Below are 25,163 nucleotides of genomic sequence, written 5' to 3'. Positions count from 1 at the left end.
GTACGATGTGAATAACAATATCGGCGGTACATTAGCAGCAGCTCTTGTACGATGTGAATAACAATATCGGTGGTACATTAGCAGCAGCTCTTGTACGATGTGAATAACAATATCGGCGGTACATTAGCAGCAGCTCATGTGCGATGTCGATAAAACTATCGGTGGTACATTAGCAGCAGCTCTTGTGTGATGTGGCAGATTTAATTCTCCTTTTCGTTAGTAATAACAAAACTCGCTGATAAGGTGGAGGTGAACATTTATTGTAAAATGAAATGCATCGTGTGAAATCTCCTGAGCGTCAAATGCTAGTACAAACATAGCCTTAATTACTTACTTATAACATTCCTTGCATAGCCTCTCTTACATACTATAGCCCCCATCCAAACACATCTAAAGTCCTCTTGTGTCTCTCTATACACCCACACACACCTCTCCCACACCTGTACACCATTGGTAATTCCTATACCTCTATCCTTACACCATCACAACTTCACATCTCCAACTACACCATATACATAGCCCAGTAAGATTTATAAATTGTACTTATAGAACAATCTATAAGACACATTTATCATGATATTCCTAATATATGAATCAGCCTACTTTTAAAGATTAAGAAGAATTTTGAAGAAAAATTAAATCAGAACCAAGATTAAGTTGAAGTCAAGATGGACTTTAGGCAATTTAACAGATGTTTTGGTTTGTTTTATTTTTACGTCCTATTAACAGCCAGGGTCATGTAAGGACGTGCCAGGTTTGTTGGTGGAGGAAAGCCGGAGTACCAGGAGAAAAACCACCGACCAGCGGTCAGTACCTGGCAACTGCCCCACATGGGATTCGAACCCGCATCCCAGAGGTGGAGGGCTTGTGGTAATATGTCGGGACATCTTAACCACTCGGCCACCGCGGCCCCCTTAACAGATGTACATCATGTACGTAAAACCATGATTGCTTATTTTAATTAAAAGTTTCACATAACACCAGAAAAACCAGTAACCTGAAACGTGGTTCAAGGTCATAATTTAAACAAACTTAAAATCCTTTCATACAATATTTTAGGGCTTACTAAAACGACTGCTTACTGAAATTGTTAGAAAATTAACCAGTTGACTAATCTTATAGTTACATGATTTTGTTTTTGACAGTCTTTAACAGTGAAACATAAATATATAAATTCTTTTAATCAATAGTATAAATTAATTGCCATCCATCAGAGCCTGAGCTACATCAGTGATGAGTTTGTACAAGAACGCTGTTTTGATAAATTGTATCCCAAACCCATCCCCTCCCTTCTAATCACTCCTCACATTTTACTTACACCCTCCAAGACAGTATCGTCTTTGTTTTTCTCTCCCTTGTTTCTTTACTTTCATCCCTGGTTCTGAGACAGACTAATACATTCTCAACCAGAGCAAGGTTGCAGGCTGATTTTTCTCCTTAATATATGACCTTAACTAATAAGTATTTGAAGTACCAAAAATTGTTTTTAATAGGCTAATCATTATGATAAGAAAAAGTAAGTACCCAAGTTCTAGACAAAGGAATTTTTTTTTATTTTCTTTAAGTATGATACATGACCTGACATGGTGACTTGACATAATATTTAGTTAAAATCTCTATTTTTTTCAGTGATTCCATAAAAACAGGATGGGGTGTTTATAGGAAAATAGGTACTACTATTAAAGTAGTGCTAATATGGTAGTTGTCTCCCCCAAGGAGAGGTGTTTATAGGGAAAGGGGTACTACTCGTAATTAGAGCTAATAAAAGTTTCTTTCTCCCACCCACCACCCTGCCAATCCCACCTAGCCCCACCCAAATGTTTCAAATAATCTACACATTCATTCTCTTTACTCACTTTTGTTTTTCCCTTGTGTTAGACTTCTATACTTTCTTTAGGAACAATACGTCCAAGAACAAAATACATGTATATACAAGTAGCTTTCCCTACTTTTATCTACCTACTGCCTCCTAATACTGCATCTAACAGAGGTGTTGCCACTACATAGATAAATAAAGATCCTAGCTATACAAATCTATACATTTGTTACAGCAATATATAGGTCAAGGGCATATACACTACAAACTACCCATAAAGGTCAAAGCTCAAGTCACTACTTAACACATATATAATGTACTTTACTCATTACTATCACATAGGTCCATCAAAAGAAGTTAAAGGTCAATAAATGGAACACTTTATACACCATCTACAAAGCTAGCTAATGCCAAAGGTTAAAGGTAAAGTTGCTACTAGCAATAGGGGTCAAAGGTCATATGGTTAAAACTAATTGTCAATACAGGTTAAAGCTATAATTAGATATATATTAACAGCCCTTGTTAAAGAGTAAATGAGATTTCCAACTATAGTTATAAGTGGATAAGACTTCAAACACTACAGCTATATAGGTATGGGGAAGTTAGAACACTTCAAACACTACATACATATATATTTACTACTTATATCTATAAAACTTCATATTGACATTTTTGTAGGACAAAGTTACATCAAACAATATCTATACAAATAAAGATATCAATTATTAAACGGAAAGACAAAACATGACTGCCGTCAAAAAAAAGTAACGATGATAAAAAAAATTAAATAACTTCAAAATGCAAAATGGCTGCTCTCTCAGTTTGAAACAGATGAAGTCACAGATCTGCAGACTTATCTGGTATACAATGTATTTGATACATGTAATAAACAGATTAACTAGTCGATACTATGTATAACACAGTACTTGTAAATACTATGTATAACAATGTCCAAGATTATAATGTGAACACATTACTACAGAATACGTTCATCAATTCATATATTAACTCATTCAACCCTAATATTCATTATGAACTATTCCACTCTTAGAATCAGAAGAGTCCAAATGTGTTTTCAGGGGTGAAGGATTTAATGCAATGCATAGCATTGTGTATTGTGTGGATGCTCAAAGTATTATATTATAGTAAATAGTAATTGGCAACTGAATATCAAATCAACACCATGTATACAGTTTGGCTTTGGAATCTATGCATAACATTTAATCCTTAAAGGACCTTTATAAAAAGCTTAATATCTCAGTGTTAGACCTGAATTTAATTAAACATATTTCACACTAAAAAACTGCCAAAAAGCAAAAACGTAAATTAAAAGTGTGTAAAAAGCACTACACTCACAACTCATTTACCAAGTTACCCTTATGATATAATGCCACTTAGAAAAGCCTGAAGTTCTTTGGACAAAATTTATAATTATTGAAGGATAAGGGACGCAACTCATTTTACAAAAAGCATAAAGTACTGGATACAAAACTCACATTTTACTATGCATGATTATGCTGATGATTTTATCAAGAAATTTAATTAAACAAGAAAGACCAAGCAAATAATACTTACTAAAATAATTGCAATTTTTTACTCAAGATAAGAAAATTATATTTTAACAAATTTAAATTTTGCAATTTTGCTCACTGATTACATATTCTTGTATCAACTACCAATTTTCTTATCAAAGTTTAGGCAAAATCAGGAAAATATCATCTGAAGAAAATGACTTGCTTTATGTTTAGTAACAGTGGTTTTCATCTGAGAGACCACAAATCCACCATCTTATAATCATAATCCCTATGTGTGTAACAGATTTTATTTGGTTCATATATAGAATTTTGGGGTATTTTTTTTTTTTAGTTTTGTTTGAAGCAAATCAAACATAAGGTCAAGCTAATCATTTTGATTTGATTCAATATATATTAGATATCAGATCTACAATATTTGGGCAGAGAACAATAATACTCTTGTGGTACGTTTACAACATCAATAGAACAAATAGTGGAAGTTTTAACCTTAACTTGATCAATATTAATCATTACTTCATTAGCTTCAAAATATCACAACAAGTATTGTATAAATTCCATTGGAATGAACATTTTGTCTTAACACCGTAGTATGAAAATCAGCAGGTTCATACATTTCAATCAAATAGAGATTCAGATGGGATGGCTGAAAATGACAATACACCTAAAATAAGTAGATGAACAAACTTTGGAAAACAATTTTTAGATGATGTGAAATGACAGAATGAGGTTGTTTGTAATGCATGGAGTGAGAAATGTGTTTTGCTTTATATGAAATGCAGATCTATATATCAAACATCTAGAAATGTGTTTTGCTTTATATGAAAAGCAGATCTATATATCAAACATCTAGAAATGTTTTTTGCTTTATATGAAATGCAGATCTATATATCAAACATCTAGAAATGTTTTTTGCTTTATATGAAATGCAGATCTATATATCAAACATCTAGAAATGTTTTTTGCTTTATATGAAATGCAGATCTATATATCAAACATCTAGAAATGTTTTTTGCTTTATATGAAATGCAGATCTATATATCAAACATCTAGAAATGTTTTTTGCTTTATATGAAATGCAGATCTATATATCAAACATCTAGAAATGTTTTTTGCTTTATATGAAATGCAGATCTATATATCAAACATCTAGAAATGTTTTTTGCTTTATATGAAATGCAGATCTATATATCAAACATCTAGAAATGTTTTTTGCTTTATATGAAATGCAGATCTATATATCAAACATCTAGAAATGTGTTTTGCTTTATATGAAATGCAGATCTATATATCAAACATCTAGAAATGTTTTTTGCTTTATATGAAATGCAGATCTATATATCAAACATCTAGAAATGTGTTTTGCTTTATATGAAATGCAGATCTATATATCAAACATCTAGAAATGTGTTTTGCTTTATATGAAATGCAGATCTATATATCAAACATCTAGAAATGTTTTTTGCTTTATATGAAATGCAGATCTATATATCAAACATCTAGAAATGTGTTTTGCTTTATATGAAATGCAGATCTATATATCAAACATCTAGAAATGTTTTTTGCTTTATATGAAATGCAGATCTATATATCAAACATCTAGAAATGTGTTTTGCTTTATATGAAATGCAGATCTATATATCAAACATCTAGAAATGTGTTTTGCTTTATATGAAATGCAGATCTATATATCAAACATCTAGAAATGTTTTAGGATGCAGGACAACATTGATAATTCATGTTCTGAATCAGTTAATGGAATATCAATATCCAGTTTTACTTTGAAGTGGTTTTGAAATGTTGTTTTGTTTTTATAGTATAAGTGTTCATGATATAAATGAAATATAGCACCTTGTTGCTTGGAATTTCATAACACACTTAATTCATTCAAGCAATAAATACTGGAATTTTCACAAAGCCAGCAGTTTAAAATGGCAATAATGGTATAAACTATTTTGATACAAAACGCTTTGACTTAGTTCTAACCATGAACTGATTGCTTGAGAGAGTTATTGATCGAGGTCAGAAATAGTTTTCATTATGCTCCGTTTACAGTAAAACCTGTCTTAGTGACCACCTCTGTATAAAGACCACCTGTTTAATATGACCACTTTCTTTGGGTACCAGTTTTAACACAGTCTCACCTGTATATAAAGACCACTTGCAATTGGCTGTAAAGACCATTTTTAATTTGTCCCTTGGATGGTCTTATAGACAGGTTTGATAATACACATTATCTTATGTCACAGTGTCACTCTGACATGGTAAGTATAGAAGGTTTCCCTGTCATGGCTTTCCTGATTGTTCCTATTGATTTTCAAGGTCAACAACAAGACAATTCATCGAAACTCTCCCTTCATCATGATCAAATTGAAATAATTTTGTAGTGATTTTTGTAGGGAATATCAGCCACAAACAAAAATATAAACACTGTACACAAACCTATAAACCATAAACTAATGTCATCCACTGGGAGAGTTCGCATGCAGTTAGTACGGTAAACCAACTGATGCAATTGGTGTATAATTTGCGGGCAGGTAAAAATCACGACAATTGATCTTTGTGAAGCATTAAGCATAGGTATAGTAGAATCATAAGATTTTAAATTACCAAATAAAATCAATGTGGAAATTGTGTCCCCTTGGAAATAAGTTGGTTTACAGAACAGATTCTGGGCAGAATTTTTTTTTCTCAGACCATTACCGTGGTAATACCTTTGCCATGTCAACCAAAAAACCAGCAAGATTATACTATATGTATTTGGGGCAGGAACATTTTTTCTTAGACCATGGTCATGCTGTTTCCACGACAAGCATACTATCAGCACATATACAGATACTGTATATATACTGGAAGGAACACTTTTCCGGACTGTTGCTATGACGACCGTGCACAGGGTAGGCGCATCCTTCAAACATCAGTATTTCTGTGGCAAGGCGGCCATGATTACATTATCAGCAGGCTACAGGGTATCAGTTCAAATACTGAGCACAACTTTCTAGAAAAATGACCCCTGACCTTGGTTATCTGAAGGTCAATCTGGCATGGTGCCAAGGTGATATGATACAGACTTCAGTTCCTACTAATAGCTCAACTTTCAACAGGAAGGTCAGTTCCAAAGTATCGGTCTCCAAAATTTCCTAAAATTAAAGGATCCTCATGTTAAGGTTGTGGAAGTGATGTACTATCACTAAATGTTATTTAAACAAGACATGTCTTTGTATTATTCAGAGTATCAGCTAGGGAATCACAGCTAGGCTAGTTTTAGTCTTGTTACACATAAATGAGAAATTGAGATCATCATAGAATCGGAGTAACTCTGTTAAAAACTGTTAGCTGATAGTAAAACTTCATAACTCCAAGTTCAATTATTTTAATTAAATATGAAATAAGTAAAGTTCAAATATGACGAGAAAAATACTTCAAAATAAATGGTGTTTAAGACACCAGGCATTTTGAAGTATTTTTCTTGTCACACATGAACTTGCATTGATTAAGGAGGTGCAACATATATAGAATAAGTGCCATGCTAAACCTGTAATGGTCTCTATACTAAAACCGTTTTATATCTGTTTCTCAGTTGACTCACTATCATTATAATGTACAGTACTTACCAATACCGGGCAGTATGTGGAATTTATCGTTCACGTTTTTGTCCACAGCTGTAGTGACAATCTTTACCTTAGGGAAGGCATAGGCCACTGAGTGTACCCCTACATAACATAATAACATTCATGAATCATTATTACCCCTGAATAATGTTATAACATTCATAAATCATTCATCAACATTTGGCTTTAATTTTCATATCGCAAGCCTTCATACACTTCATTTTTCATATATCATTATTTTTGTTCTTCTACATAAGAGGCTTAAAAGTTTGTTTGATTACATTTTACATCAAATTTATAGCTATTACATTTTACATCAAATTAATAGCTAAGGTCACTTGTGCATTAGATTTGAGATGTAAGCCAGAGTTCTCAGGGGAAAATCACCAACCCCCAGACAGTATAGGGTAAAATCTCTAAATAGCCTTTGAACTAATAAAGACATGGATGACTGATAGCAGTTTGCAAAAACATTCCACAAAAAGGTCCACAAAAATGTATTCACCTGATTGGGCCATCAACAGAGACAGTAGAAGAATGTTTTCTTCAGGAACATCGTGGTCCAACAACACTCTAATAGCCATCATGGCCGCTGCTCCCGTGGCAACTGTGGCATCCATCAGCATGACGTGGCTCTCTTTGATGTCCTTAGGGAGACGCAGGTAATGGAGCTGTAAAAAGAATTATTAAATGGTGTTACCAGTAATTCGAAGTATATATGGGATCCAACTCTAAAATTCATAAATTCTGATCTGCCCTAGCCCAAATCATATCTGGTGTAGATGTCAAAAATATCTAAGTCAGCTAGCTAGGGGCCAGGACAGAAAGACCGGCTGATCAAGGTCCGGGTTCTAAATAGCTTTTTGTTATAAACCTCAGTTGTTTAAAGCCAAAACAGATTTGTATAATAATATGCATGTGATACAGTAACTTATCTTATTTCCTGATCAATGTAGGAATCACAGGTTCTAGTTTATATCTGTTTTACACTGTATCTACAACTAAGGTAATTTATAGACATGGCAAATTTTGAATGACAATGGAAAAAATCCAAAGTTCCCTGAGAAAAACTAGGTGCATCAATATTATGTTAATACTTAATATGAGTAACATCACATCCCTCAAAATTTACTTCAATCAGTGTAGCTCAAATGAAGCTGACAAGATGTTATAATTATGATCTATATAACACACCTGAAATATGCATCAGTTAGCAGTAATGCTATTTCAGTGCTTTTTGATTGTGCCAAAATAAAGTTAAGCATTACCTCTGGCTCTCCAGTATCAAAGTTGGTCTGTATAAGGATCTTGCCGAGTCTAATGTCCTTACATACTTCACACAGAGCTTGTTCCATGGTCTCTCCAGCACGCAGTATGGACACTCCACATATCTACAGATGTAGAACAGGTATAGGTTATATAATAACAAAATATTATATATATTACTATATCAATTGTAAATTAACCTTAGCTTGTAAGTCATAATAAACTGCTCTAGCATTCCAATTCACCCCTGTAATTCATAATGAACTGCTCTAGGCTTAGAATTCACCCCTGTAAGTCATAATGAACTGCTCTAGGCTTAGAATTCACCCCTGTAAGTCATGATGAACTGTTCTAGGCTTAGAATTCACCCTTGTAACTATATGACCTGTTCTAGCTTTATAATTCAATTTTGTTATTTTATAATAAACTAGTCTAGTCTTAAAATCTACTCTGTAAATTTATAATGAACTGATCTAGCCTGAAATTTCACTCTTGTAACTATATTATGAACTGTTCTAGCCCTAGAATTCACCCTGATATTTTTATAATGAACTACTCTAGACTGAAAACCCACTAAAAAACGTTTTAGCAAGCTTTTCACACTTTTGAAAAGACATTTCTGATGGAAATGTTAATATCGCTGGCTATTATATAAAATTGATATTTTTATATTCTTAAGCTAATGCATTAACAAACAGCATATCAAGAGTTGTTATATTGAAAGTAATAAAAAATGCAGTGATGTAAGACAAACTCCAAGCTTGCAAACTTTTCACTGGTCTTAAGATTTATGCCTACATATATGCTTATGCGAAAAAAAGGCCAAGAAGTCCTGTATCATACACACTCATGCTGTTTAACTGTGAAAAATATGTCGAAGCTATATGCCTTAAAAGCATTTTCGTCCAGTGAAAACGTCCTGCTGAGCGTAGCAATAACATTATTTAATTCTTGGGGAAAAGTGGATATACCTGGTAACCATATTTAGGAAACTGCTAGTTTCTCAATAACAAATGTACAGCTGAAATCTGACAGTTTTGAGTTACAGAGAAAGAAGAATATCACACCATGCAGCATCTCTGCTAAACCATCAACAAGGAAAAGTCGAAAATAGCCTGGCATTCATGATGCAAGGGAAGTAACTCATTCAAACAACATGTCAAACTTTCTGTTGTAGCATGAAAACTCAGAAATTCAAAGTAAAAGGTAAAACTAATTATTAATTCTCTATAACAATATATTTAGTCAATTCTTCAAAGTTAAGCTTTTTTTTTAATTTTATTTTTTTCTTAATTTTTTTTTATTCAATTTTCATCACAATATGAATTTTAAAAATATTATCAGCCTTTGAATTGATCAGAATTATTTTAGACAAATATTAAAATATCAAAACACATCTGAATATGATCATTGTACCTTTTACTTATAATTCAATACATGTCAGACAAATTAAAACAATGTAGTTAATGTCATACATTTCTCTGAGGAACACAGATTTCTAACAAAAATCTGTAATTATCTCAAACAAACGTATGACATTACAATTGATACCTGTTTCCAATACAGGTAAATCTGCATTATTTAAAAAAGTATGCAATGCAAACTGTAAATAAGATCTGTGATATCAATTCTAGATTACACCTAAACACTTAAATATGCTACGAAGCAGTTCTAAGTAGTAACAGTTACACACAACTCAATGGTATCTCCTAATATACCACAACAATATCTACATAGTCAACCTCGGTATTCCAGGGGCTACTATCACTGTCATGATATCTACCCCTGGATTATGTCAAAGCAAAACTGAAAAGTGTGCAACAACAGGTTGCTTGGTCCTTTGATGTACATCAAAAGAATTTCAAAATGGTACACTGTATGGCTTTTATATTGAATGTTGTTTCTGTTATCTTCAAAGAAAGTCTCTGTATAAAAATGTTATTGATCAGTTTTTTCACTACTACATAGACCAGGGGGTATATAATGGCAGTGATAGTAACCCCTGGAATATTGAGGATGCTAAAGATTTAACAAAACAAGAAACTTATGACAATTAAATTGCATGTAATATGATTAATTTTATTGTACTGAAGTCACCAGCACAATAGCATCTTTTGGGGAAAAAACCTTAGCAAACAAATATGAAGAAAAAATCTCTGCATTGTAACTACAAAATTTCATCAGATGAGACAGCTCTTTCCATCAATTGCATTTTTTTTGTCTTTCAATCAAACACACTATAGCAAAGAGAATTTCAAAGCGACTGGCTATAAAGTTATTAGAATACGATGTTGCAGGAATTGTTCTGAACGGACTCTTACAGTTATTAACAAGGTATTGAATATAGCAAAGCTTTTGTTGTTTATTCTCAACTTTTGACACATGAGAAGATAATGCATAATATTATTTTTTTGATCTGGTGAAAAAATATTTGGTCCTTTATCAGTTAACAAATACACATGACCAGTGCTACAGGAAAGCTTTTCTTGTTAAAGAGTTTTGATATGGCAGTAAAATTGTAACAAAAATTTGAATTCATAAATTGCCTATGAGCATTAATGATCCCATATTACATTTATATGTTAAAAAAAAATATCAAATCAGGATAAGTTGAACTCCAGAATTATAATTTTTGAAGAAATACAATAAATTAATAGACAGCAGATAAAAGATGATTGCAATTAATTTGCAGTTTCAGGTGAACTCGAAAAATTAAGATATTTGTTATTATAATATTATATTGAAAAACTTAATCACAAATAGCCATTTTAAATGTTTACTGATTCAAAATCAAATAAAACAGAATATTATACATGTACCTGTGTCAAATCTATGACAAAACCAAAGGAAAGTGCTGATACAGTGTACATTGCAATTAGGGATCTGGATTGGATGTTCTTGTATATGGGAAAACAAGTGAAGGACTTGATGAAAAATCTTATTCTACAAATAGAAGTATTGAAACAGAATTTACAACAAAACATATAATTTGCCGTTCAAGACATTTGATAAGATGTTTCGATGACACTCTCAAGGAATGCTCAAGTGACATTTACCATAGCTACCAGCCAGAAATACCATTTCATATTTATTAGTTTGACCTTGACTGCTGATCGTTTACCTTCAATAAATACTCATGTATTTCAAACAATGCAAAATGGACGTTGGAGAAACCAACTTTAACTCTACCCTGTTATGAGATATCTAACACAGAGGTAAACCTTATGTAGAATTTTGCTCTAAGTTTCAATTCATAAGTGCAAGGGGAAAATTAACCTTGAAAAAAAAAGGATGAATAGTAAGAGAAATAATGTATCATATACACATTGGTTACTGTTTAGGATACATGTATCACCATGCTTTTTTACCGCATTCTCTCTGACACATCTTGAAATCTTTAAATAATGAAAATGTTTTTAATAACAAATTTGAAATTGTCTGAAAAAGAAAATCATTGCTTGTGTATATAGTAGTAGTAGTATTACGGACAGTTAAATGTCATAGCTATATTTGTTCTCTCTAGAAATAATCAAATAAGGATCGGAGTGAAACCATGTCCATGTATCACATTTAAAACTACTGTTTAGGTACATCTAATATCATATACTACCGGTAATATTAAAATTCTTGACAAGAATGACATGTATTAATGTATCTTGTTTGTACTGTTGTTGCCATTATTTGATAATAATCTGCTTCTGATTGGTTACCACAATTTCGTGGTAGCCAATCAATGAATGTGTGATAATGGTGTTATTTTCTGCTGATTCAGAGATTCTGGATGCATGGAAATATGGATGAATTGAGGACTATGATGTTCAGGGTCCAGTTTCATAAATATTTCTTAACTTTAATGAATTCCTAAACTTAAAATTACTCATAGAAAAGTATAACAGACGTTAAGGAAGAAATCTTTTGTTAAGGCACTTTCATTAAAATCTGTAATGGTTTCCTACGGAGATTTTTATGTTGGGAATTCCTTAAAGTTAAGGAATGCTTTTGACACTGGGCACAGAAACTAATATCCAAGTTTGGGATTGGACTCATTGTCATAGTATTAGAAACAGATCTAAACACAAAACTTTAAAGTCTGTGTGGTTATGTGTTTCTCAGCATTTCTCAGCCTCTGAATTGTACCCTTAGGATCAAATCCTACAGCATGGATGTGTAGATGATGATGATGTCCTATAACTATCTTCAATGTTTTGTTAAGATCAGACTTTCAGTTTTTTTAAGAAACAAATCTTAATGTAAAACTTTATAGTCAGAAGTTGTTTTAGATATTAATTCAATTATATGTGGTTAGTTTGAAGAGAAAATAATTTCCACTTCTTCAAATAATGCTATGAATCAATGTCACATTAAATACCTTACAAGAGCAGACAACTCTATTTAATGAAATCACAGAATGAAAAGATGAATTAATCAATAAGAAAATGAATGAAAAACTATTAATAAACAAAATTATCTTTGGTATATCTAGTCATACAAAATATCTTTAAATGTGATACATGTACATATATATAATGGTGAGACAATGGGTTTAAATTCGCGTTCTTTGGATGTACTATAACGATGACTTGGAGATATGTTCAGCCAAGACTTTAAACAGAAACAAAAAAACTGTATACTAGAGTAAGACTGGTAGATGATGACAAGCATAGCTATGTTCAGAGGCTGGCCTTGGGGTCAGAGTGCTGCAACAACATAGCCAGATGTACTAAGAGCAGAGTTAGTTAGGAATATATACATTTAAAGGGTGAAAAATAAATATATACTTTTAAAGTAACCTCAGTCTGTTCGTTACCCATCTACAATACAAAACACAAATAGCCTGATGAAGGCCTAGCAGTCTCACAAACAAGCATTATCTTAATCAATCTTGTTGGAAGATATTCCCCAGTATATCTTCCCCAGTAAAAATTAAAAAAATGTTTCTATTAAACTTTTCATATGTAATTGTAGTGACTTGAATTATTTAAGAACTGAAAATGAGAACAAACTTCATCATTTTACTATTATATATATTGAAACCCTTGTATCAAAAACAAATCAAGGGATGGATCAAGGGGAGACAATCGCCAGAACAAGCTGGTACAGGACTAGAACACAGAACTCTTACCATTTTGTCTATGCTTTTCTACATGAAATTAAGATGGTGATTAACATATAGCGAATGTTAGAGTTGATATTATTACAAAATAAATTCAATTATACTTCTGAGCAAAGGAAGTAACTCCATTTACCTAGCTAAATTTGAATTTTACAAAAATAGAAATATTTTGTGATCTTATTTTAGTTTCAATTTCAAAAGGAATGTCTTTAAAGTAAATGTGTATATGAATTATTAAAATGATTCCAATTTACAGACTAAATTTAAGGATTTTCAAAACACATAAAAATATAATTTTTCTGATTTTAGGTAATTTTTCATCTCTAGGTTATATACATATCAAAGAAATAAAACAGCTTTAAAAAGAATTGAAAATTAAACACCTCAGAAGCATTAATTGATTCAATCCACATTTCAAATTACAAATTAAAACTTAAGTTGTGCAACAGATCAAGAAATGGAACATTGAGATGAAGAAATAAAAGAATACATTTATATTAAATTACCTTGGTGGCATTGAGTCTTTTCCCATCGTATAGTACATTCTGTGGTGTCTCTACCTTCACCGACTGGAACAAAGCACACAACAACATTAATGACATTTCATTTACCATTTTTTTACAGAAGCAACATATTAGAGAAACTATCAAGCTAAATTTGGAAAATCATTACAGAGATTATTTATTTTTAAAAATCAGTCAACAAAAGTTGGCCCTTTCCATGTGATTTTGTCCCACCTTTCTAGAGCTCCAGCATTAGTACTTTACCTCAGAGTAGCCAGTTTGAAGTCATGGTGTGGAAGTGGCCATATCTTAACCATAGCTAGATTATTATTTATCTCTGTAAACTAACACCATACCCTAACATGTCTGTATCAAAATGATTATCAGGTGTTTCAAACTTTAAACACAAAAAAAAATTACACACAAAAAACCAGATTCTAACTGAGACATTAGATCTTTGATTTATAAGGAAATGATTATCTACATGTATACTAAAATTCTGTGGCCAAAATACAACTCTATTCCATAACTATATATGTTTCACAACGGAAAAACCATGTGATAAACTCCATAGCAGTTGGTTATCATTTAAACATGTGTAAACACCTACGGCACCTCTGATTGGTCAATTCCAAGATCTCTTGATTCTGATTGGTTCTCAACTTTGGGCTACTTTTCATTGCGCATTTTCTTTTAAATAGCATTTTATTTACTATTTAACAGGTAGTTGCTTATTCAAAGTATCTAACAATAGAATATTGGCTCTCTATTTAGGCACTTTATTTTATGGCGGAAAGATATCACTACACAATATGTCCAGACATGTTAACCTTTGGTGAGCAAAAAGAGGTAGATTTTTTAATCAAAAGCGGTAGCATTATAGCGGCATTTTTCGCGACGCGTCAGAGATGTATAAATATCAATAATAATGCAAAATAATTACAAAAACATATTTTGTTAAATTATGATTTAACTTTATAAATTATCTATCACCATAGGCCTTGCATTGGTGGCTCATTTTGTATTTTTTAAATGTTAATTAAGGCATAATGTCTGGTGGTAAGTTTCCATGAATGAAGAGGAGAATATGGTCACCACGGTATACATATCGAACTAAAGTTATGGGATAAATAAGTTCCAAAACACATGACTGTTGTTTATCATGTTTATCTAAACTCTCGTTAGTTAATTTTCAAATTTTTAAAAGAGACTCGCAAAAGCTTGTCTTTTGGAAATTTGAAAATGAACTAACTCAAGTTTGATAAACATGATATACAACAGTCACTTGTTGGGGAACATCTATTTACCAGGGATGACCCATCTGGTATCAGGTTATAAGGTAGACTTCTACCATGCATTTGGGGTGACCTTATTTACCAGGGGCGGACCCATCTGGTATCAAGTCATATTTCTTTTATTCTTTATATCGGGAACCTTATTTACCAGGGGTGTCCCCACCGGTATCAGGTAAATAATTTTTTCTACCAGGGACAACCTTATTTACCAGGGGCGTCCCCACCAGTATCAGGTAAATAATTTCTTTTACCAGGGACAACCCTATTTACCAGGGGTATCACCTCAACCGGTATCAAGTTTAAATCCTCTGGTTTAATTGATGGATCTTATATATAGGTATAACTTTTTTTCCAGGGACAACCTTATTTACCAGGGGTACAACCTCAACTGGTATCAAGTTTAAATCCTCTGAGTACCTATTCATTTCAGAAAATAATTTAAATTGATCTACCAGTTATCTGAATTGGGGGTAAAAATTGTTGTTTGCAACCATTTAATAGGCCTTTGTTGTCTGCAATTCGTTGAGTAACTCCAAAACATATCAAAATATGATATTTATATTTTCAGAAAATATAATTAAAGGCATGTAATCAACAAAACAACTTATACTTAGGAGCAGACACTGGGGATGGTGGGAGGGTTGGTAAATTCTGGGATAATAACACCAACTGACTCTGTTCAAAGAATTATGAAACTGACCAGAGCCCGGTTACCTAGAACCTGGTATTCCTGTCTTGTAAATTTTGCACAATCCTAATTGGCTGCCTTCGTCATGTGACTAATCAGCTCAAAGCTAAATAATAAAACTGCTGAAGCAAGTGTCCTTCAAACTCTACTGATTGGCTAAAGGCTATATTCCCTAAACTCTAGTTCCCTAAACTAAGCACATGCCCCCCCCCCACCCCCGCACCCAACATGCATGAACCCCCTCCCTTTCTGACATCACTGCCCTTCCTTATCCAAAACCTATAGAAATTAATCACAGCCCCAGGTTTAATAACATCCCCCTGTATTAACACCCCTTCCTTAGAAGTTCCGGAACATATTAATGACATTACTATGACTGTTTGACCTAAACCCTAAAGGACCTGCCAAACTCCCTTAGATTAATAAAGGTATTACCTGACACCCTCATCCAATTATACTCCATGGCCCCGCCGGGACCCCCCTCCCCCGTGTGTCTGCATTAATGCCCTGATTACGAAACACCCAGCAACTTATATAATTAGTACAACATATAAATCACAAGAGCAGAAAGCTTGTTACAGAACAAATATGAATATAAGCATATGTATTGTGTATAAACAAAAATCAAACAAATTTACATATAAATTTCAGCATGAAGTATACACTAATTATACCATATAGAGAATGTAATATAAAGTCAAACCTGATATTAATGACCGTCTGTACATAACGACTGCATGTCTTTAACAACCGCCTGTATATAACAACCGCCTGTACATAACAACTGCCTGTACATAACAACTGCCTGCACATAACGACTGCCTGTATATAACAACCGCCTGTACATAACAACTGCCTGTATATAACAACTGCCTGTATATAACAACTGCCTGTACATAACAACTGCCTGTATATAACAACCGCCTGTACATAACAACTGCCTGTATATAACAACTGCCTGTATATAACAACTGCCTGTATATAACAACTGCCTGTACATAACAACTGCCTGTATATAACAACTGCCTGTATATAACAACCGCCTGTACATAACAACTGCCTGTATATAACAACCGCCTGTATATAACAACTGCCTGTATATAACAACTGCCTGTATATAACAACTGCCTGTATATAACAACGACCTGTATATAACAACCGCCTGTACATAACAACTGCCTGTATATAACAACCGCCTGTACATAACGACTGCCTGTCTTTAACAACCGCCTGTATATAACAATCGCCTGTATATAACAACTGCCTGTATATAACATCCACCTGTATATAACAACTGCCTGTACATAACAACTGCCTGTACATAACGACTGCCTGTCTTTAACAACCGCCTGTATATAACAACCGCCTGTATATAACATCCACCTGTATATAACAACCACCTGTATATAACATCCACCTGTATATAACAACCGCCTGTACATAACAACTGCCTGTACATAACAACTGCCTGTACATAACGACTGCCTGTCTTTAACAACCGCCTGTATATAACAACTGCCTGTATATAACATCCACCTGTATATAACAACCACCTGTATATAACATCCACCTGTATATAACAACCGCCTGTACATAACAACTGCCTGTACATAACGACTGCCTGTACATAACGACTGCCTGTATATAACAACCGCCTGTACATAACAACTGCCTGTACATAACGACTGCCTGTCTTTAACAACCGCCTGTATATAACAACCGCCTGTACATAACAACTGCCTGTACATAACAACTGCCTGTACATAACGACTGCCTGTCTTTAACAACCGCCTGTATATAACATCCACCTGTATATAACAACCACCTGTATATAACATCCACCTGTATATAACAACCACCTGTATATAACATCCACCTGTATATAACAACCACCTGTACATAACAACTGCCTGTACATAACGACTGCCTGTACATAACGACTGCCTGTATATAACAACCGCCTGTACATAACAACTGCCTGTACATAACGACTGCCTGTCTTTAACAACCGCCTGTATATAACAACCGCCTGTACATAACAACTGCCTGTACATAACAACTGCCTGTACATAACGACTGCCTGTCTTTAACAACCGCCTGTATATAACATCCACCTGTATATAACAACCACCTGTATATAACATCCACCTGTATATAACAACCGCCTGTACATAACAACTGCCTGTACATAACGACTGCCTGTCTTTAACAACCGCCTGTATATAACAACCGCCTGTACATAACAACTGCCTGTACATAACGACTGCATGTACATAACGACTGCATGTCTTTAACAACCGCCTGTATATAACAACCGCCTGTATATAACAACTGCCTGTACATAACGACTGCATGTCTTTAACAACCGCCTGTATATAACAACCGCCTGTACATAACAACTGCCTGTACATAACGACTGCCTGTCTTTAACAACCGCCTGTATATAACAACCGCCTGTACATAACAACTGCCTGTACATAACGACTGCATGTCTTTAACAACCGCCTGTATATAACAACCGCCTGTACATAACAACTGCCTGTACATAACGACTGCCTGTCTTTAACAACCGCCTGTATATAACAACCGCCTGTATATAACAACGACCTGTCTATAACAACCACCTATCAATAAAGACCGGTTTTTAGAATCCCCATGTGTTTTTACTATATAATGACACTGTGCATAATGACCACATGTCTAATGTGGCTAACAACCGGTCATTTTAGCCCCGTCAAAGTTGTCTAACGACCAGTTTTAGAAGTTTTCAATTATACTTGTACGGGTACAACAAATACTATTATCTGGTAAATGAAATACAACAACCACACATCAGTTATAGATAATAAGCTTACCTTGAATGGAAGCATAGACATGGCATACTCAAACAGCAGCCTCATTAGCCTCTTGGAGTAGAATATAAACTCATCTCTTGCAGTTTCTCGGTTTCTGTTAAAAAAAACAATTAATCAATTTTACAATATGTAGACAAGCTATAGTGTTGATATATCATTGTCACCAAAAAGGTAATATTTGGGGTTTGAAAGTTATCTTTCAATTTTATGCATCACTGTTGATGATTTTACAAAACAGTCTCACCTTCCTAATGTAAAGCTTCTAGATATTCATATTTTTTGTACCAAGCTCTTGTAATGCTTGTTCAAAAAAGATATTGAGCAAAATTGGCATGTTTTTCTTTGTAAATCATGGTGTCACTATGATATTAAAGCTTATAATACATGTACCCCCTCTTCAGTATATGGAACCCTGTGTAACTGTTTAACCCTATAAATGAACAGAGCCCTAAGATATTCCCACCTTATAAAGGTATGAAGTCCCTGAACTTGTGGAGTCTTTTCCAGAACAAACAGGGAATCTGGCATCTTAGTTCCATTGTTGGCTGAGAGAGCTAGCTTGGATCGTAGTTTGAAGCCCCTCTACAAGGGTAAAAAACATAATGAAATAATGAGCATTGTCTTATCGTAAGTATTGTCATAATGCGTACAAGAAATATTTCCAAAACACAGTTTAGACCCATTGTAATATATTTGGAGACATTTCATTTGATCATGTTGTTTTAATGTGTTTTTAATTTGATTTGAGTTTAATACAATATTGAAATATAAATTAATTTTATAGATATTGAATTATATTTCATGTTGAAAGCTAATATAAAAGTTGTCTGATGAAGTTTGATATTTACCTTTTGGAGTTGTGTATGCACATGCATTACAATCAGACTGACTGCAACTTTATTTTCTCCTCCTGGAAATGAAAACAATCATGGATACCTTAACGGTGTCCAGTCTCTGTGAAACCAGCCAAAGTATGGGTGAAGATATAACTCTGGTAGGGGAGGATAACTTAGTGGAGGGGAGATAACCTTTTCAAGGAAAAAATTAATTATTGGTAAGCTTTGGAATGTACTGAGTCTTTATAAAAAGGATGGGAGGTCAAGCGGAGATTACTTATTTAGATGAGTGTTATAATCTTTATTTCAAATTCAATTCTTCTGTGATTTGTGTTTGCATTTGAGAGGTAATCTTTTCAATAATCTGCACATGCTATTAAAGCCCTATTATACAACACACTAACCTCTTGGTACAATGATGTCAGCATAGGTCATTGAGGGTTCTATGTAATGTTCAAAGGCAGGCTTAACAAACTTATTGTACTGTTTTAACACTCCTTCCAACTCTCGGCCTCGCTCGGCAATGTCCCTCTTCAACCGCCGTGCTAGTCGGATATCGGAGTCTGTGTCCACAAATATCCTCATGTCCATTAACTGAAATGTATGGATAGTTTGGTTTATCAAAATTCGAAGATTTATCTAATTTCAATATTTTATACCTGTTGCTTTAGATAGCACGCATTAGATATTATATATTGCTCTATAATATTTCATTTTAGATGTGATTGAAGTTTTCAACAGCTACAATCAAAACAAAATCTGGTAATGATAATTTACAATGAAATATAATACACTAAGCACAGTTTACATCATTTACCCTTTTGATATACAATTTTGAACTACAGTACATAAGGAATTCGTTAACATATATATACCTCAATCAGCTCTTTGTTGACAAACGACATGATTCCTTCAAATATCACAACATTGGCACCATAGATAGTTTTCTGAAATTATCAAACACATCAAACTTATTCATTGTACTAGAAAACATATAAATAAGTGTACTGTATTCATTTGAAACTTTTAACTAAATATCAAAATTTCTTACAATCAAGGAATTCTTAACAACATCATTATGTGACCATTACAAAATACTGAAAATTGAAGGAAATTTTTTGAATTATAGCTAGACATTAGGCATTAAAAATGACCAGAGATGTTGTAAGAAATCAAACAACATCATTACCCCTATAAAAATCTTAGTTAAAAAGTACTCTTCTTGGTCTCACACTTCACAAAAAATTGCCAAGTAAGGTTTTAAACATACAGTCCAATATCTGTCCATGCGATCATCTCTTTTAAACGACCCTCTGCTCTAAGCGACTATTTCAATTAACACCCCCCACCCCCACCTGTGTTTTTCCTCTATATTTTAATTTTAACTCTGTTATACGACCAGTTTTTTAGGCGACCAGCGACCACATTTTCCTTTCCTGTGGATGCGGAAATCTGCATTCTGCATCCAAAAATTTCCAAAATGACCCCCATTACGGCGTTTTGCCATATACAATCGTAATAATTGGAGGAGTTCCGAATGTGCACACCGCTCTTTAATTTGTATTACGGAGGTTTATGTAAAATCAAACTATAATTGAATTACCGGTAAAATCAACTAAAATAATAACAAAAAGAAACTTTTTAAATTTTATTATATTTTGATTTATTCTAGAAGTTAGACCACATATATAATTATTGTGAAAGACATCAATATCAAAACATAGGTGACCGGTCTCCTCGATTCTGATCAGTATGAGTTATTCTATAAAGAGACCACTCTCTGTTTAGAGACCACTTTTCAATTTCCCTTGAGTGGTCGCTTAAGACAGATTCGACTGTACTGTATTAAATACAAAAACGTCTATCTCAGCATTAATCGATTGACTAAATTATACTCAACTGTTTGTTTGTCACGGCCATGGGTAATGAAGTTATACATGGGTACTTCTACATTCTTGCCTTCTTTCAGTCTCTGTAGTGTTTTGATCAGAAGATCAAAATCAAAGGCATCAGGATGGTCAAAGTTGTATTCATTCTCCCCAGCTAACTTGTGCTCCTTCTCACTCAACACCTAAAATAGAAATCATAAAAATCGTCATATGTCACCAATTTTTCAGAAAAATACTTGACATAACACAACTGTTTTCCTTTGTCTAAAATCCTAAGAATTAGTTAAATCATCCATTAATTACCCAAGGGGCAGGATCACTCATTGACTGGCCACCAGTCTGTAGTGGTCACCAGTCTGTAGTATATTGAAAAAAAATCACTAAAAATTTGGTTTGATTATTTTTGTCTCTTCTACATGTCTGATTCTAAATTTCAAACTAGGGGGAGATAATCTAGTGAAGAATTCTGCTGGGACAGTCTTATCAACAACTTAGTGTCTGGTGGCCAGTCTAACAACAGACAACACGTCAACTTCCTGTTTAGTACATTGATTCACCAGTACATCCACCAAATCAAATCTACACTGGTGTAGGCTCTATATCCTCCCAATTTAATACATGTATATTGTACTTCCATTAATTAAATTCTTTTACATTAGGACAGGTGTTTCTAACTTATTCACTTAGTAAGTATTTAGTAAGTAACCATGTAATGTTGTAATTTTTTACAAAAGACTGATCCTGTTGTTATATTTAGATTGTGAGTTACCTTGTAGAAGGAGTCCATACTCAGAAGACTGACCCAGGGTACATCTAACATTTCTATGATCCTCTTGGCGACAGTAGTCTTTCCAGAAGCACTACCACCGCATACCCCTGTAAACAGACCAAGGCATTGTCATTATCATTCATGACTGCAGTAAGTAAGTATAAAGAAATATTCTTAATTCTCTTCCCAACAAAGCATCATTAGGGTGGGTTTTTCGTTACGTTTCTTCGATTTTAAAAGCGTTTGATGTCCAAATGCTTGTTACACAACTGAAAAATCTCAATAAAAAGAATGATATTGAAATTGCATCTATTTATGACTTATTTGGTTTATATATAGAAGATTTTTTATGATGCCAAGAAAAGGGTAATGACAGTTTAACTCACCAATGACGAAGGCCTCCTTGTGAGATCCATGTGAATCGTACCAGGGTGGTCGGCCAGCCGTGTACAGAGTCCTGATACCCGCATGATAAACACGGACCGATTTGTTGGAGGTGGCAGCTATCAGCGACTTCTGTCGTTTGATGAGGGATGTCTTACATGGACTTTTGGGAGGTTTAAGCGGAGATTTAGGTGGAGATGTGGCCATGTCTCCTATCTGGATCTCAGGATCGTGGTCCTCTCCAGATCCACTACCACTGAAACAAAACATAATAGAACTGATCAGAGTAGATCTATATACCAAACAGTGAACAAGTAAAGATGATGATATTTCACCATAGGGAGGACCCAATTACAAGTAAAGGTTTCATTATTGAATGGCTTTTCCCTTTGCTCAGATGTACATAAAGGTAATAAATCGCTTATAACTCCAAAACCATGCAAAAATTATAACCTTTACTTATCTCTGTATTGTAATAGAAATTATATTTTATTTAAATTTATTGCACATGCATATACCAGTTCATATTACCAGGTAGGAAAAAATATCTATGTTGATAAAAAATTGAACCTGATGCTCAAACTTTAAAATTGTATGTGTTCAATAATTGTAGGAGGTGCTACAAAATTTAAGTGTTATATAACTTATTCCATGATTTAAACAAAAATTATAAAGTGCTGAAAAACTTCCCCTTGATTATGTCATTCATTATTATGGACTGTAAAACATTCACTTCAGGTATAATACAAAATGTATATAGATCTAGAAGTAAGGTCATCTTGTATCAATAATAATGGAAACATAATTAGTAGGGCACAGACATTTAACCATCAGATTTTTTTTTCTGTGCAAAATTGAACACAACAATTTTTCAAACAGATTTCATAATAAACTGTGATAGATATCATATGTGAAGTTTTTAATACCAGTACATGGCCTATATTATGTAAGTTAATGGATTAATTTTAAAAATTAAATTATCTCACAAATTTAAACTATTTGTGAGCATGATTATAATTTATTTAATTGTAAAAATTAATGCATAAGTTCAGCTGTAAATGTACAAAGCCTATTATTATTTTGAACAATGCAATCGCACCAGAACTGGATAAGGATGTGACTACTGAAGCTAAACCATTCATTCCTTGATGTCGGTGAAATTCAATATGAATGCAGACTGTTTCGAATTCAGTTACACTAGTCCAACTAATGCTGTACTCCAAAAAGCAAAGACAGCATGTGCAAATGTGAATATTGATTCATAAATGAAGCAAAATTGTTATGTAACATGAAATGATGTGTTTGTTTATTTTGTATAGATTTTCATCATTTTCATTCATGCCTCCCTTATTTGAGACCAAAATCCCTTAAAATCAATGGTTATCAATTACCAACCCCAGAAAAATACGGCATGTATGCAAACATTCGCATTATTATTAACATTTTAAAATAATTTAAGCTACAATGTAGTAGCTGCAAATACAGCGGAGAAAACGAAATTAGTAGATTTGGCAAAACTCCAAACAGTTCAGATGTACTCAGAGAACTTCAGCATTCCAGGTTCTAAAACAATGATTTACAATCTATTAATATTTTGAAGTTAAAAATACACAGATCTATATTTAATTCATATATTTAGTAACAATGATTTCTAGGTAAGCCAACAGAAAGTAAAATATGAACACGACACACGTGTATCCGGCTCAGAATTCTGTCCGGGGATTACACACATGGGGGTGCACGTGGACGAGAATTTTTCTCTCCGTCAACAGTCTAAAATGTTTCACGATCCTTCATTTATTGAAATATATTTTCAATGCAACAAATGTAGAATTATTGATCAATTTTCTCGATCGTTTCGTAAAAACGAAGAAACAACACGTGGAATACATTCCTCGTCTACAAACATAAAAAAAAATGTCGGGGAAAATGAAACAGTCTGCGTTTTCAACACATCGACTTCTACTGGTAATGACGCAAAAGGATTGAAGCCATGCTAAGGAAAAATCATTATTTTGTAGCAAAATACAGTTTTACTGGCCTACCTGTCAGACGCCGAGCTAGCAGATCCAGGTCTATCAAAAATAAACGCCATTGTTGACCACACACCACCTAAAAATAAACAACATGGATGTTACTTCCGGGTGTTACTAAATAAGACTGGGGACCATTTCAAAATCAAATAATACTTACAGACAATTCAGGTAAGAAATTCTTCAATTTGCGTGATTGTGAAGTTTTTTAACCGAACATACTATGGAATAGATTTAGAGCTAAATGAGATTTATTAACGTTATATAAATAAATCAATTTTGATATAATTAATAATTTTCAGCTAAATATGAGACCGAGATTGTCCATTATAGCTGCATAGCTGCATTTATATGACTAACATTTTTGTAGCGAGTTTAGGTCGTACTACGCTATATAACTAAATTGTTTAAACAATATTTTGATTTAATGAGATGGCTAACAGTTAATCAATATGCATTGTAGATCTACATGTGATTTTATCGAATTTTTTAAAACTGTTTTTAAAGGCCTATGCACTACATGTGCCTTTCCGAAACAAACATTGTTTCTAAAGAAGAATATTAACATAAGAA

The 25,163-nt window shown here is 33.4% G+C and overlaps 1 protein-coding gene across 4 annotated transcripts; it reads right to left on the bottom strand.

The window, feature by feature from the left end:
• Positions 1–239: 239 nt before the first annotated feature.
• Positions 240–24,760, bottom strand: LOC138325762 (uridine-cytidine kinase-like 1). Of its 4 annotated transcripts, none has more exons than XM_069271641.1 (15): positions 24,603–24,760; positions 22,560–22,813; positions 22,174–22,280; positions 21,416–21,586; positions 20,391–20,462; positions 19,920–20,109; positions 19,528–19,589; positions 19,143–19,261; positions 18,680–18,773; positions 13,845–13,907; positions 13,348–13,365; positions 8,228–8,350; positions 7,465–7,630; positions 6,963–7,061; positions 240–6,488 (listed from the first exon to the last, which is right to left on the bottom strand). In XM_069271641.1, exons 1-15 carry the CDS (start codon positions 24,650–24,652, stop codon positions 6,439–6,441), a joined length of 1,638 nt encoding a protein of 545 aa, XP_069127742.1. In that variant the 5' UTR covers positions 24,653–24,760; the 3' UTR covers positions 240–6,438. The 4 variants fall into 4 exon arrangements, 3 of the variants coding, with proteins under 3 accessions (XP_069127742.1, XP_069127741.1, XP_069127743.1); XM_069271640.1 differs by lacking the exon at positions 13,348–13,365 and adding an exon at positions 13,004–13,036; XM_069271642.1 differs by lacking the exon at positions 13,348–13,365.
• Between the last annotated feature and the right edge of the window lie 403 nt (positions 24,761–25,163).

Source organism: Argopecten irradians, chromosome 6, assembly GCF_041381155.1.
Source record: "Argopecten irradians isolate NY chromosome 6, Ai_NY, whole genome shotgun sequence".
NCBI classification, from domain to species: Eukaryota; Metazoa; Mollusca; class Bivalvia; order Pectinida; family Pectinidae; genus Argopecten; species Argopecten irradians.
This window is presented reverse-complemented; position numbering and strand designations above follow the sequence as displayed.